Source organism: Panthera tigris, chromosome B3, assembly GCF_018350195.1.
Source record: "Panthera tigris isolate Pti1 chromosome B3, P.tigris_Pti1_mat1.1, whole genome shotgun sequence".
Lineage (NCBI taxonomy): Eukaryota > Metazoa > Chordata > Mammalia > Carnivora > Felidae > Panthera > Panthera tigris.
In genome coordinates this window covers 59,643,159-59,659,195 of record NC_056665.1, presented here as the reverse complement: position 1 = coordinate 59,659,195, position 16,037 = coordinate 59,643,159, and the positions used below count along the sequence as shown (strand labels likewise).

At 37.9% G+C, this 16,037-nt stretch overlaps 1 protein-coding gene across 7 annotated transcripts in view; it reads right to left on the bottom strand.

The window, feature by feature from the left end:
* Positions 1-16,037, bottom strand: part of TP53BP1 (tumor protein p53 binding protein 1) — a 70,847-nt gene that overhangs the window by 38,362 nt on the left and 16,448 nt on the right. For all 7 annotated transcript variants that reach the window (XR_006218646.1, XR_006218644.1, XR_006218645.1 and 4 more), the window contains exons 11-12: positions 13,872-14,080; positions 1,623-2,946 (exon numbers count right to left, since the gene is read on the bottom strand). Coding sequence is in view for 4 of the 7 variants with exons in the window: in XM_042989017.1 (XP_042844951.1) it covers positions 1,623-2,946; positions 13,872-14,080 (1,533 nt within the window). In the remaining 3 variants the exon portion in view is untranslated. The remainder of the gene's footprint in view (positions 1-1,622; positions 2,947-13,871; positions 14,081-16,037) is intronic.

The following is a 16,037-nucleotide window of genomic DNA, read 5'->3' as shown; positions in this document are numbered from 1 at the left end:
TCTTCACTGTTTTTAGTTGTTTGGCTCAAAAACTAAAATCTTGAAGCAGAAAACAACTTAATAGTATTTTCAACAATCTAGACAAAAGATTAGTAAAGGAAGTTTTTACTATCACAGTGTCTACTATAAAAAAGAGCTGGCCCGGGCAGTTCATGATGTAAGCAAGAATTCATGGAGCAAGAATTCATGTTAAAATGATACAACTAATACCCCAATGTTTTAGAAGCTTCTTTTGCATTCAAGTGCTAAGATAATTAAAAAATACTCCTAAGCAACCATATTAAAACAATTTATAGGCCCTAATGCTTTCTTAGCCTAGGTCAGTAACAGTATTTAGATATAAAACAATTTTTAAAAATATTCAACAATACAAGATATTAGATCATTCAGATAGTTCTTTGCCATAATTTGTCAGATTCAGAGAAACTATATTACATAGTCTTACAGGAGTAAAAAGCATAGAGTTCAGAATCAGCAGACCTAGGTTCTAGTTCCACCTCAATTATTAACTAGCTATGACTTTAGAAAGAAGAGAACGAACCCATAACTCTTTTAACTTCCTTCCAGTTATAACAATTTCTTGTTCTAAAAAAGAAAAAAAAAAAAAGAATCCTGACTATAAAACCTAATGATAGGGGCAATTTTGAAAGTAAAAAAAAAAGTACTAATAATAATCACACCTAGACAAGAAGTATAAACTGGGACTGTTCCAGGAACATCAAAAGGTCTGATCACCTATACTAATAGCTATGAGGCTGCCCAAATACGGTTTCTCACTTCGATATACTTGGGGACTTGTTTTCTTAAATTTGTATTTTGTTTTCATTTTTCTGTTTTTAAGAGATTGTTTTGTTTTCAAATTATACTAAATCTGGGCATTCAGAAAGTATTCTCATTCTGGTCTTAGGTAAAATAGCTAAAGAACATAGACTAATTATCTTTTCTGGTTTAAGGGTTTTGTTTTTGTTTTTTAATATCTACTTATTTGGGGGAGAATGCAAACAGGGGAGGGGCAGAGGATCTGAAGCAGGCTCTGCACTGACAAACTGACAGCAGTGAGCCCAATGTGGGGCTTGAACTCACAAACCATGAGATCAAGACCTGAGCCAAAGTCAGACACTCAACCGTCTGAGCCACCCAGGTGCCCCTTCAAATTTAAGGTTTAAGATGTATATATGTTGAACAAAATTTAGAAACTTTACCTAATGCCCATAAAAAGAAAAAAAAAAAAATAACAGTACACTCATTAACAAAATTCTAAATATTTTACTATGTAGGGTAATCAAAAAAAAAAATCCTTTTATTTCAAGGTAACTGTCAAAATATAAAAATATGAGCAAGGTTGGGACCCAAGTAGAAAACACCAGATTGTTACAATTTCTAAATACCTAGAAAATTCATGCTGATTATTCCTGAGTTATAAAGCTGATAAACCTCGGATGATTCCACAATTACAGCTACAAAAGAAATACATAATGCAATTTCTTTATTTCCCCAACTATGACTGGCTCTTCATAAACATAATTCCAAGTTAATTTTCACCCCTGACATAAGCACGGTACTCTCCTTCTATTCCAAATTATACTTTGATTAGAAACAGAACAATTTATAAGCACACTCACCACTAGAGCTTTCACAGAAGCTTTGTGAAGCATGGGCAGAGGCCTTCTCCAGCTGCTGGGTTTCTACGCCTGAGCCCAGCTGCTTTGCATTAGCTATTTCTGAGTCTTTTGGTAATGAGTTACCAGTTTTCTCTTGAGGTTCAGCTTGCTGCATCTCCTGGTCAGGTCTCAGAGCATCATCTGCTCTCACTAAAGTCAAGGGAGGCTGTGGAGAGTGCACCTCTATAGGTTCCTTTTCGGCAGTCACTGATTTCACATCTCCTTCATATTCTACACTCTTTTCTTCCTGGGTGTCAACTCTATTCTCAGCACATGGTTCTATTTCTGGAGCATCATCCTCCCACGACTGGGAATCTGAGCATTTCTCCACTCCCTCTAAAGGTTCAGAAGAAACATCAACTCTGGGAGATGGTTCCTTCACATCTACAATGACAACACTTGAATCCTCTGAAGTAGCTTCTTCCCAAGCCTCCTGATCCTTATGTTCCAATTCGTGGTCAAGAACTGGAATCTTCTGGGGGGAATCAATACTAATCACACTGGTTTCAACTTCCATAGCTTCCTGGCATTCTTGTTTTGGGATTTCCTTTGGAAGACACAATCCTTGGGACTGAGTTTCAGTCAGAGAAAGGTGCAATGGGACACTCTCCATATTTTCTTCTTTGGGCTCTTCTCCTTGACTTTCACAAGGAGTCTCTGGGATTTCTTCCACCTCAGACCCTGAAGACCCCTCCTCTGGATGATGTTCTTTAATTTCCATAGCTTCCTCCTGATCTAAAACACTAGAGAGTGCCTCAGATCGAGTAGCTGGAGAAGGAACTGCCTGACTTCCTGAATCACAAGTGAGATCAATACAAACATCTTCTGCTACAGTCTCTTCTCTGCCTTTGCAATCAGTGGCTAAAATACTTACATCATCTCTGGTTTCTGTGTCATCCCCCTTTGTTTTATCCTTCTGATTCAGTTCTACTTGGCCATCTTGTGATGGATTCATCAGGATATTATCATTTTCAGCAGGAACAAGTTTAGAATTAAGAACTGGAGACATGGGTTCAGTATCCTCAATCTGTGTGTTCTCCCCATCTTCACCAATCCTGTGAGAACTCAAGCTCTCCACCTTCGGGGACTGACTATACTCACTTGTAGAAAGCATCAACTTACAAGAATCCCCTGTCAAAGATAGCCCAATATCCTCAGTGGAATTCTTTGGTTCAATCTCTGAAGTTTTAGAACACTCAACAGTCAAAGATGAACTGTGCAAATCTCCACCTTTCTTCCCATCATTTGATCGTTCTTCCAAACTTGGGGATGGAATGAAAATGTCCTAAGGAGGAACAAAAAGAAATAAATCATTTCTTCATAATCCTATTTCTTTTATATCTAATCCTTGAATTCATCTAAAATTTCTAAAGCAATTATTCAAGAATTATAGAACTCTAGGGCCATAATCTCAGAAATACAAAATTCCTAAGTCACCAGTCTTTTCTACAATCTAAGCCACTCATTTAATCCTTTTCCTATGAATCACTCATCTAGATAATACAATCAGAAACATTAAAGTATTAACTTATCCTTCTAAAGGTAGGAAGACACTTAAATTTAACTGTACATCACCAAGCTACCAAAATCTTGTCACATATTTGATGGGCCCTCAATCACACAGTAATCATTTAAACACATGCTTACACGGCCCACTTCATTTCTCACAAAGGAATATACACTTATTTTACTTCCCACCATCTCAAAATATGCTAGTATTCATAAAATAGAGGTTAAAATCCAAAGCTTTCAATATCATCAGTCAACAGACACCAGTACATACCAACAGGGATGGCTGAAATTAAAACGACTACATCCTGTTGGTGAGGATATCAAACAACTGTAACTCTCATAGACTGCTGGTGGGAATGCAAAAGGGAAAAGAGAATGACAGTATCTTCTAAGGTTAAACATACATTACCATATGACCCAGAAATTCCACTTGTTAAGTATTTACCCAAGAGAAATAAAATCCTATGTCCGCTCCAAGATGTGGATGCAAATGCTTATAGCAGTGTTACTCATAACAGTTCAAAACTGGAAGCAACTCAAGTGTTCATCAACTAGTGAATAAACAAATTGTGGATATCTATATTATGGGATACTACTCAACAATGAAAAGGAATCGGATGTTATTACATGCAATAATATGAATGAACCTCAAAAAATGCTAAGCTAAAGAACTCAAACAAAAGACCATATACACTTCATGATCCCAACTATATGAAATTCTCAAAAAAAAAAAAAAAAAAACAAAAATATAGTGACAGAAGGCAAACAAGTGGTTGACTAAAATAGAATAGGGGGTCAGGAGATGGGGAGGATGAATCAACTGCAAAGGATTATGAAGAAACTTCTTAGGGTGAGGAAACTGTTCTGCACTTTGATGAATGTGGTGGTGGTGGTGTCTACACATTTGGACACAACAACCAAAATTCACCAAACTCCCCAATTAAGATGGCATTTTATTTTAAACACCACCTTAATATAAAAAAAGAGAAAACAACCCAAAGCTTAGATATGTTTTTATGTAAGAACTTACATTTAATATGTTATTTTACCTGACATAAATGCTATAAAACTCTAAACTTAGATGATAAGGCATTAATTTCCTATGATTTTTAAGGGAAAGAGAAAATCAAAATTAAGTTGCCAAAAATTCTGTATACTCCATAAATGCTGTTATTCCAATGTCTCCTGTTATCGTTTACCCTTTCAGATTATAAAAAGTCATAAATTTGGGGCACCTGGGTGGCTCAGTCGGTTGAGTGACCGGCTCAGGTCATGATCTCACAGTATGTGAGTTCAAGCTCCGCGTCAGGCTCTGTGCTGACAGCTCGGAGCCTGGAGCCTGCTTCCGATTCTGGGTCTCTCTCTCCCTTTGCCCCTCCCCCTCTCATGCTCTGTCTCCCTCTGTCTCAGAAATAAATAAACATAAAAGAAAAATTAAAAAAAAAAAAGTCATAAATTTAAGACTGCTCATATTCTCAGGTGTGACAAAGTAAGTATAAATTGGTTCAACATTTCTAAATGGCACTAGGACAATAAACAATAGCCTTGAAACTTCATATACTCTCTCACCCAAGAATTCCGATTCTGGGAAATGATTTGATCGAAGTACACTGCTACTTAGCTACAATACTGTTCAGTGCAAATGTATTATTTAGAATAGGAAACAATATAAAATACCTTATAAGAGAAGATTCACTTAAAAATTATGATACAGGGGTGCCTGGATGCCTCAGTCAGTTAAGCGTCTGACTTCAGCTCAGGTCATGATTTCATAGTCTGTGAGTTTGAGCCCTGCATCGGGCTTTGTGCTGTCATGACAGCTGAGCCCAGAGCCTGCTTCAGATTCTGTGTCTCCCTCTCTTTCTGCCCCTCCCCTGCTTGCATGCACGCTTTTTCTCTCTCTCAAGAAATAAATGTTAAATAGTAAAAATAAAATAAAAATTAGGATACAAAGTATTCCACCATGTGAGTGTTATCTACATAAAATTTTAGATGAATATTAAAAGAGAAAAACATTCAGGCTATGCATTAAATAGAAGCCGTTTCTATTTTAGTAAAAAAAAAAAAGTATGTGAACATATATTTTACTGTAGACTTTTTATACATTTTTCTATGATTTTCATGAATTCTTAAACACACAGAAAAAGGTGAAAAGTGGCTATTTCTTTTTAAAAAATTTTTTTAAATGTTTATTTTTTTAGGGAAAGAGACAGCATGAGCAGGGGAGGAGCACAGAGAGAGGGAGACACAGAATCTGAAGCAGGCTCCAGGCTCTAAGCTGTCAGCACAGAGCCCGACACAGGGCTCGAACTCACAAACCATGCAATCATGATCTGAGCTGAAGTTGTATGCTTAACTGACTGAGTCACCCAGGGGCCCCAAAAGTCTATTTCTGAGACAGAATAAGTAATGATCTTATTTTCATTTATCTCTATATTAGACATCCTCTATAAGAAATTTTTATTACAAAATAAGTCATTTTACAAAAGCTCATATATAAGACACTACTAATCAACTTTTTTAACGTTTATTCATTTTTGAGAGAGACAAAATGCAAGCAGGGGAGGAGCAGAGAGAGAGGGAGACACAGAATCCAACCGATGCGGGCTTGAACTCATGACCTGAGGCAAAGTCTGAGGCTTAACTGACTGAGCCACCCAGGCGCCCCATAAACTATGAGTATCTCTTAAGTGAAATTCGCATAACATAAAATTAACCACTCCGGAGTAAACACTTACTTACAATGTAGTGTAACCACTACCACCTCTATCTAGTTAAAAAAATTTTCATCACTCCAAAAAGAAACCACATATCCATTAAGTAGTTGCCCCCAATTATGAATACCTTTTAAGCATTATCAGAGTAAATACTGGTATAATTTTATATTTTTACAGGATTTGTATTCAATATATGTAGAACTTCAGTCAGAGTAAAATTTTAGGGGCTAAACAGCCCATCAATAAGCAACTATTTCTTTTTTTTTTTTTTTTAATTTTTGTTTTAAGTTTATTTATTTTGAGAGAGAGCAAAAGAGCACAAGTGGTGAAGGAACAGAGAGGTTAAAAGAAAATCCCAAGCAGGCTCTGCACTGTCTGCACAGAGCCCGATGCGGGGTTAAAACTCAGGAACAATGAGATCGTGACATGAGCCAAAAATCAAGAGTCAGATGCTTAACCGACTGAGCCACCCAGGCGCCCCAACAAGCTATTATTTATAAAGACTACCTGATCCTAGCTAGCCTCTGAGTGTCTGACCCAAAATAATCCACAGTACTGAGACTCCCTGAAGACCTGGTCAGAAAAACTGAGCTAAGTGAAGAGAATCCCCTCAGGGGTCTGGATAAAGACTGACGGAGAACTGTCAGGACTATGCTCAGTGTGAGTCAATCTTTAAGTCTAGATTCATTACAGACCTAAATCCACATTATCCAGCTAATCAAAATCTGGTCTCACATACACGGAGTTTAAGAGCTATTCATATAATCATCTATAATCTGATTTTTCATTCCCAAAATTATTATGTATATCAAAACTGAGAAAAGCATCAAGTACTAATCCTCTCATCATCCCTTACATCCTAGTCAAGGGTCAAAACGGCTATATAATTAACAAATACATTAAAAAAGATAGGGGTGCCTGGGCAGCTCAGTCAGTTAAGCTTCCCAATCTTTTTTTTTTTTTTTTTTTTAATTTTTTTTTTTCAACGTTTTTTTTTATTTATTTTTGGGACAGAGAGAGACAGAGCATGAACGGGGGAGGGGCAGAGAGAGAGGGAGACACAGAATCGGAAACAGGCTCCAGGCTCCGAGCCATCAGCCCAGAGCCTGACGCGGGGCTCGAACTCACGGACCGCGAGATCGTGACCTGGCTGAAGTCGGACGCTTAACCGACTGCACCACCCAGGCGCCCCATAAGCTTCCCAATCTTGATTTCAGTTCAGTTTGTGACCTCGAGGTTCATGGGATCAAGCCCTGAATCAGATCTGCACTGATACCACAGAGCCTGCTTGGGATTCTTTCTTTCTTTCTTTCTCTCTCTCTCTCTCTCTCTCTCTCTCTCTCTCTCTCTCTCTCTGCTCCTCCCCTGCACACGAGTATGTGCACGGACATGTACACACTCTCAAAATAACTACTAAAAAGAAAGACAAAATACACAAAATTACCTTTATCTCAATTACCTTTTTATCAGTATTTGATAAATATTTAGATCTTACAACATCAAAATTAGACTGACTTGGACTCCAGTAACCATGGTACAGACAAAATAACAGATATGCAAAAGTTAGCCATTAAGAATAAAATGTAAGAAGTTTAATATATAGGGGCAAAAATGTATACAACTTCTAAATTATGATGGTGGATTTAATACACACACTTAACTCTTCTCCAAAACCCCACTAAGCAATAGTAAAGGAAAAAATTTTTTAAACATGATTTTTCAAGGGAAAAAAAAAAACCAGAAGAAAAGATAACAGCAACAGAATTTTGGAAGAATGATCATCTATTTCACAGACTAGTGGAAGCTGAATTCTAAGCCAGCAGTAGAGAAAGCCAAGAAGCAACCCAAATTACACCCCAGAACCACCATGCCCAAAAAAGATTCAGGACTTGGCAGCAGCATCAGGTGAGTCTGGAAGTGGTGAGGGTGGAGCTAAAAACAGGAGGAGGACTGGTTGCAAAGCTATTTAAGAAGCAGTTCAGGGGCGCCTGGCTGGCTCAGTCAGTAGAGCATGTGACTCTTGATCTCTGGAGTCGTGATTTCGAGCCCCACGCTGGGTATAGCGATTACAAAAAATAAATAAACTAAAAAAAAAAAAAAAAAAAGGAGCAGTTCAGCTCTCAGATCCTCTCTCCCTGACCCTCCTCTGCCCTGGAGTAAAACAGAGCATCCCTGAAGAAAAAGAGGAATAATTATCAAAAAGTACCATACTGAAAACAGGGAGATTAAGTGAAAATTTACCTATTGAATGGAACCTAAACCTGACTCTCAACACCCCCAGCCCTCTTCTGTCAACAGACCTCTAGAACAATGGCAGCCAGCAGACAGGAAATTAGACATTTTTCTGGGGAACCTGACCAAGCCGAGATAAATCAAAATACTAATACTAGCAGACCCCCAAAATGGCCCAGCAGATCACATCACAGTGAATCCCAGAAATAAGCACCCACCACCAGTTCAGAACATCTAATGTTCAGAAGTTCTAATCAGACTGTCTTTGAGCAAACAATCAAGGATTATCAGACACTTGAAGGAACCATTCAATTTGAAAATGAAACATCTAAGGGCGCCTGGGTGCCTCAGTCAGTTAAGCGTCTGACTTCAGCTCAGGTCATGTTCTCACGGTTTGTGGGTTTGACCTCCACATCAGGCTCTGTGCTGACAGCTCAGAGCCTGGAGCCTGCTAAGGATTCTGTGTCTCCCTCCCTCTCTCTGCCCCCTCCCCACTTGCACTCTTTCTCTCTCTCAAACATTAAAAAGAAATTTTTTTAAATGAAGCATCAAAACTAACTAAAATCTATTTGAAGAAGCATGACTATTCCAGGGAGTAGAAAATGTCTCAAAAAAACTACAATTAATAGGGGCACCTGGGTGGCTCAGTTGGTTAAGCATCTGACTCTTGATTTCAGCTCAAGTCATGATTTCATGGTCATGGGATGGAGCCCCACGTCGGGCTCCGCACTGAGCATGAAGCCTGCCTGGGATTCTCTCTCTCCCCGCTCCCCTCTCTCTCTGCCCATCCCCACGCATGTGCTCTCTCTCTAAATAAATCAGTATCTTTTAAAAAACTGTTACTAATAACCTTAGGGAGACAAGATACTATATCTATAACACAAGACAAAATATTATTTTTTTAATAAAAAGAAAGCACATTCAGAGAAAAATAGCCCAAAAGTAGAGGGGTGCCTGGCTGGCTCAGTCAGTTAAGTGTCTGACTTCAGCTCAGGTCATGATCTCACAGTTTGTGGGTTTGAGCCCTATGTCATCGGGCTCTGTGCTGACAGCTCAGAGCCTGGAGCCTGCTTCAGATCCTGTGTCTCCCTCTCTCTGCCCTCCCCAACTTATGCTCTGTCTCTGTCTCTCACAAATAAATAAAACATTTAAAAAACTTTTTTAAATAAATAAAAACCCATAAGTAGAAATAACTCAGAGAAAGGTCAAAAGAAGGCTGAACCTGGCAAATGCACTCCTAGGCATATATACAAGAGAAATAAAAACACATGTCCACATAAAAACTTGTGCGTGAATGTACACAGTAGCATTATTCACAATAAGCAAAAAATGGAAAACAACCCAAATGTCCATCGACTGATGAGTGAATGAATAAAATGTGCTATATACATAAAATGTAGTATTATTCAGAATAAGAAAGGAATAGAGTTCTGATACATGCCGCAACGTGAATGAATTGTGAAAACAGCTAAATTAAAGAAACCAATCATAAAAGACTACATAATGTATAATTCCACTTATGAAATGTCCAGAACAGGCAAACCTAGAGAGAGACAGTGATTAGTGGTTGACTAGGGCTGGAGATAGGAGAAACAGGAGTGACTGCTAAAGGGGATGGGATATTTTGAAGGGAAGAAGAGAGATGAAAATGTTCTAAAATTAGATTGTGCACTAACTGCACAACTCTGTGAATATACTAAAACCCATTGGAGGGGCACCTGGGTGGCTCAGTCGGTTAAGCATCCGACTTCAGCTCAGGTCATGATCTCGCAGTTCGTGAGTTTGAGCCCCACATTGGGCTCTGTGCTGACAACTCAGAGCCTGGAGCCTGCTTTGGATTGTGTGTCTCCATATCATTCCGTCCTTCCCCCACTCATGCCATGTCTGTCTCTCTCTCTCAAAAATAAACATTAAAAAAATTTTTTTTTCATGGGAATGCAAGCTGGTGCAGCCACTCTGGAAAACAGTATGGAGATTCCTCAAAAAACTAAAAATAGGGGGCGCCTGGGTGGCTCAGTCGGTTAAGCATCTGACTTCGGCTCAGGTCATGATCTCGTGGTCCGTGAGTTCGAGCCCCATGTCGGGCTCTGTGCTGACAGCTCAGAGCCTGAAGCCTGTTTTGGATTCTGTGTCTCCCTCTCTCTCTGCCCCTCCCCTGTTCATGCTCTGTCTCAAAAATAAATAAACGTTAAAAAAATAAATTTTTTTTTTTTAATTAAAATTAGAACTATACTACGAGTCAGCAATTGCACTACTAGGTATTTATTTATCCAAGGGATACAGGTGTGCTGTTTCAAAAGGAAACATGCACCCCAATGTTTATAGCAGCACTATCAACAATAGCCAAAGTATGGAGAGAGCCCAATGTCCATCGATGGGTGAATGGATAAAGAAGATGTGGTATATATATACAATGGAGTATTAGCAATCAAAAAGAATGAAATCTTGCCATTTGCAACTACATGGATGGAATTGGGGGTTTTACACTAAGTGAAATTACTCAGAGAAAGACAAGTATCATATGACTTCATTCATATGAGGACTTTAAGAGACAAAACAGATGAACATAAGGGAAGGGAAACAAAAGTAATATAAAAACAGGGAGAGGGGACAAAGCATAAGAGACTCATAAATATGAAGAACAAAGGGAGGGTTAGTAGAGGGGGATGGGAGGGGGGATGGGCTAAATGGGTAAGGGACATTAAGGGATCTACTCCTGAAATCATTGTTGCACTATATGCTAATTTGTATGTAAATTTAAAAAAATAAAAGTAAAAAAAAAAACTTTTTAATAAAAAAATAAAAATAAAAGCTAAAAAAGGTGAACAATACTGTATGTGAATTATATCTCAATTATCTCAATAAGGCTATTTTTTTAAATGTTTATTTGTTTTGAAAAAGAGAGAGTGTGCAAGTGACAGAGAAGGAGAGAGAGAATCCCAAGCAGGCTCTGTGCTCACAGCGCAACATGGGGCTCAATCTCACAAACCATGAGATCATGACCTGAGCCGAAATCAAGACTCAAACACTTAACCAATTAAGCCACCCAGGTGCCCCAAAAACTAGTTTTAGGTTTTTTTGTTTTGGGTTTTTTGTTTTTTTTTTTTTTTGAGAGATAGAGAGGCTCAAGTGAGCAAGGGTGGAGACAGAGAATCCCCTGAGGGGCAGAGAGAGAGTGAGAGAGAGAAGGGGGCCTCACTAGAAACGGGACTCATGTTCACCTAAAGCAAGCTTCGAGCTCACCTGAAGAAGCAGGGCTCAAGCTCATGAATTGTGGGATCATGAATTGAGCCAAAGTCAGATGCTTAACTGACTGAGCCACCCAGTGCCCCCAAAACTACTTTTTTTTTTTTAAAGATAGTTGAGGAAATCCCCCAGAAAATTAAAGAGAGACAACAAAACAAGAAAATTCCAAAACTAATTATTTCAACATCCAAACAATAAGTATTCTATTATAGGAAAAATTTCAAATAAGAACAACCTCCAAGGACTACAGTGAAAAGGAAGTGAGTGATGCACCAGGCACAAAAGGCAACAACACAGATTAGAAATTTGGAGTCTCCAAAAGAGGTTTCTTCAAAGAGATAAAGTTTGAGGGCCTCAAACATCTTGAGGAGATTATGACAACTGGTGGAGAGCCTAGGATTGATGGAAGAAAATTGTAGAAAACTAAACAAATGCAACAGACAATTATCAATTCCAGAATAAAAACAAGAAGCGATGTAAACATGAAAAATAATAATATTCCACAGATTCTGCTCTGAATGTTTACAATAATAGTGTTCATAATAATGCAAACTCAATCATGATTTAAACAAAATTATAATGTAACTGTACTAGGAAGATGGAGAAATAGCTAAAAAAATTTTTTTTAATTTTATTTATTTATTTATTTATTTATTTATTTTAATGTTTATTCATTTTAGAGAGAGAGAGAGAGACAGAGCATGAATGGGGGAAGGTCAGAGAGACAGGAAGACACAGAATCTGAAACAGGCTCCAGGCTGTGAGCTGTCAGCACAGAGCCCAATGCGGGGCTCGAACTCACGGACCGCAAGATCATGACCTGAGCCAAAGTCGGTCGCCCAACCGACTGAGCCACCCAGGCGCCCCAGCTAAAAAAAATTTTTAAAGAATGCGTGAAAGTATAATCATGATATGTAGAGTTACAGAGATAAATAACACAAGAAAAAGCCTTTCTACGAGGTAGGTAGTATTCATATCTCCATATGATTTGATGAGGAAAGTGAGGCTCAGTTTTAACTCGTCACAAAGGTAATAATGGCAGCACCAGGAGTTAAGTCTAGAAGTTCTGACTCCAGAGTCGTTATTAACCATGCCACCAAATCGCTTCTGATTGGCATAAAATGTAATTTTTAACAAGTTTTAAAACTCCAGAAAGCAATTAAACTACTTTCTTCCTAATGTCTCCTCTACACTAAATTTAAAATGTATTTCATTATTATTCATTTTTAAATATACTTTTGTTATAACATCTGTAAACTGAAAGACATGAAAGAAGTTTTCCCAGTAACACTAAAAACAATCCTCCCAATTAGTCTGTTAAAAGGAGGCATTTAGATTGAACATATAATATAGTCACTTAGATTTAGTTAAGGACCTTCAATTCACTATGAATAAAACCTGCACTTTATTTTTTTAGTATTTAAATTTAGAATTACACAAGAGAGATGTTAGTTCTCCCTTGCTTTTATAAAAGAAGAAAACTGACGTCTCATTTGAAAACTAGAAACCAGGGGCGCCTGGGTGGCTCAGTCAGTTGAGTGTTGGACTCTAGGTATCAGCTCAGGTCGTGATCTAATGGTTCCTGAGTTCAAGTCCCACACTGGGGGCTTGCCGTCAGCACAGAACCCACCTGGGATTCTCTCTATGTCTCTCTGCCTCTCCTCCGCTTTGTTTCTAAAAATAAATAAACTTTCGGGGCGCCTGAGTGGCTCAGTTGGTTAAGTGGCCGACTTTGGCTCAGGTCATGATCTCGCAGTCCACGAGTTCGAGTCCCACATCAGGCTCTGTGCTGACAGCTCGGAGCCTGGAGCCTATTTCAGATTCTGTGTCTCCTTCTCTCTGACCCTCCCCCATTCATGCTCTGTCTCTCTCTGTCTCAAAAATAAACGTTAAAAAAAAAATTAAAAAATAAATAAATAAATAAATAAATAAATAAATAAATAAATAAACTTTCAAAAAAAATTTATAAAAAAAGAAAGAAAAGAAAACTAAAAACCATCTTGATACCCTCAGTACAAGAATGTACTGAGGGAATTCGCTTATGGTACATCCACTCAGAGAAATATCATACAAGTTTTCAAAAGACAGTATAAGGACTATGTAACACTGAAAAACCATTATGGTGCAATGTTAACTGGAAAAAGAAGATGAAAGTTGTATGTTCACTATAAATAACTTTATTTTAAAAAAAGCAGGCGTGTGGAAAGACAAAAATGATAGTAGCAGTTGTGTTAAAATAGAATAATGATTAATACCCCTTTCAATTTTGCACTAACATTTTCAAAAATTTAAAGACCTAGTATAAAATTTAAACATAAGTAACTCTGGAAATGTTCTAAGACTAGATTGTGATGACAGCTGCACAACTCTGTAAATGTACTAAATATTGCTAAATTATATACTTGAAATCAGTAAATTTTATGTTTATACATGATACCTCAAAAATTGTTTAAAAAAAAAAAAAAAGACATTCAGAGGAAAACACTTTTTCTATAATACTCACATGAGAAAATTCAGGCTGGGATGGGATAGGCAGTGACCCAGGAGTGAAGACTGGTGTGCTCTGAGACACTGGTGTTGAGGCTTGAGGTGATATAGTGGGCTCAGGTGGGAGAGGGGGGCGTTCTATCTCCAATGGTTCTTCATCTTGTAGTTTCTTCTCAAAACACTCTCCTTTTCCTTCTGATAACATGGACATGTCCATTGGCTCATCTGGTTTAAAACAGGAAAAACAAATTGAGAAATAAGCACTCATCAATATTACTCATGTTCCAATACCACTAGTAACAACTGTATCACAGCAATTTCCATTCCTAAAAAAATAATGATTTAATTTTCAGAAAAGCTGACAGATTAATAGTAGACTGAGTCTAAGAAATCTAGCAATGCTTTCTTCCCCTGGGAGGAGGAAGGTCCACACTCTCCAAATCCTCAGATATAGATTTCATTGGGGTGGGGGAGGGGGCATTCATCTGGCGATACCCACTCATCCCCTTGAAATGTTAAATTAACTCAGCTCCTCTGAACCCCTTTCCCGACCATTACTCAGTTTTTCCACAAATTGTATGGGAACACCCACGTTAATGTCACCTAATTTAACCATCGTATATTCTGCCATAGGCCTTGAGAGGCAGCGAATTTATTCACCACTCCAATATCTACTTATTTATGAACTCATTACATTTGCATTAACAATTGCTAAGCAGAGAGAAATGAATGCCAGGAAAATACAGAAGAAGAAAAAATCTGTCAGTGCCAATCAGCAGTGATTTATCAAAGAACTAAGGGTAAGCCACTAATCCTGAGATAAATTGCTCAAGAGTGAAACACAAACACACACCACCACCACCTCCCCAATGCTTTCCCATAGTATACTACCCACCTGTAGGCTAACAGGTTCTTCCTCAGAGCCAGCCTAGCTAGCTAGGTCTTGATTTATCAACCCTTTTTCCCCTATTTTACAACTTGACCCCAAACAGGCTTCCTTCTAGACCACATTCACAAATTATCTATATATACCACTAAGTTTTTCCCTGCCACCTACATTCATGCTACTGACTATACCTCACCTTGGTGCCTACCCTTGCTGCTTTGCTTGATTTAACCTCACATTCCAGTCTAATGCTAGGTTCCAGATCTGGTGCTGCAGGCCTTGAGCATGCTAGCACAGCTGTGCTAAGTATTTTCATTACACCGTTTCAGTTTCATTTTCATCTCTCTCGCCATGACAAAGTACTTATTAAGGACCTACTGTTCTAAGCACTACATATAAAAAGGTTAATAATTTTAGAAAGAAAGAAAAGAAAGGAAGGAAGCAAGCATATATAGAGCCACAAACAGTTATGCACATGTTAAGCAAACACACTAAATCCAAAATACAATTGACAGGAGAAAATACAGTATGTTATATGAAAGAATAAAAAAGAACGCTGAATCATATATATAACATAATCCCAAGTCTGTAAAATACTTCTTTATGCATAGAAAATACTCTGAAAGGAAATATATCCAAGTGCTAATCATGTCTGGATTGTGGTATCCAGGTCACTTTTATTTTCTTATTACTTTCCTATGGGCTTTCCAAACTTTCTACAGTGAGTATTAATTATGTTTACAATCATGGAGAAAGTATTTTTAGTATAATTATATTTATGTGATATTCAATTTTCACACTATAAATAGAAAAAATGGTTTTAAGTACAAACCAAACTTAACTTGCATTAGGATTTTTGTGGAATGGACTGTTATTTTTTACTAAAGATATTATTAATCATGCTATGCTTAATATGATACCAGTCTATTTGGCTACCTACAATTGACTTCAAGACAAACAACAAGACCCAAATTTAATGGCAAAAGAAAGTTAAGATTACATTTTGTCATGGGTAAATTAAACCTGAAAAAGTTAAACATATTTCTATATTTATATCACTCAAGAGTAGAGACAGCAGGATATCACAGGAGGCATATAAACATATGAGACCATAGGACCTGGAGGCAGCTGCCAGAGTTCAAATTCTGCCTCTATGACTTAGTTGTGAAATCTCTCTGTGACTCCATTTCCTCATCTGTAAAATGGAGATAAAACATCTACCTCGGGTTGCCTGGGTGGCTCAGTCGGTTAAACATCTGACTCTTGATTTTGCCTCAGGTCATGATCTCACAGTTC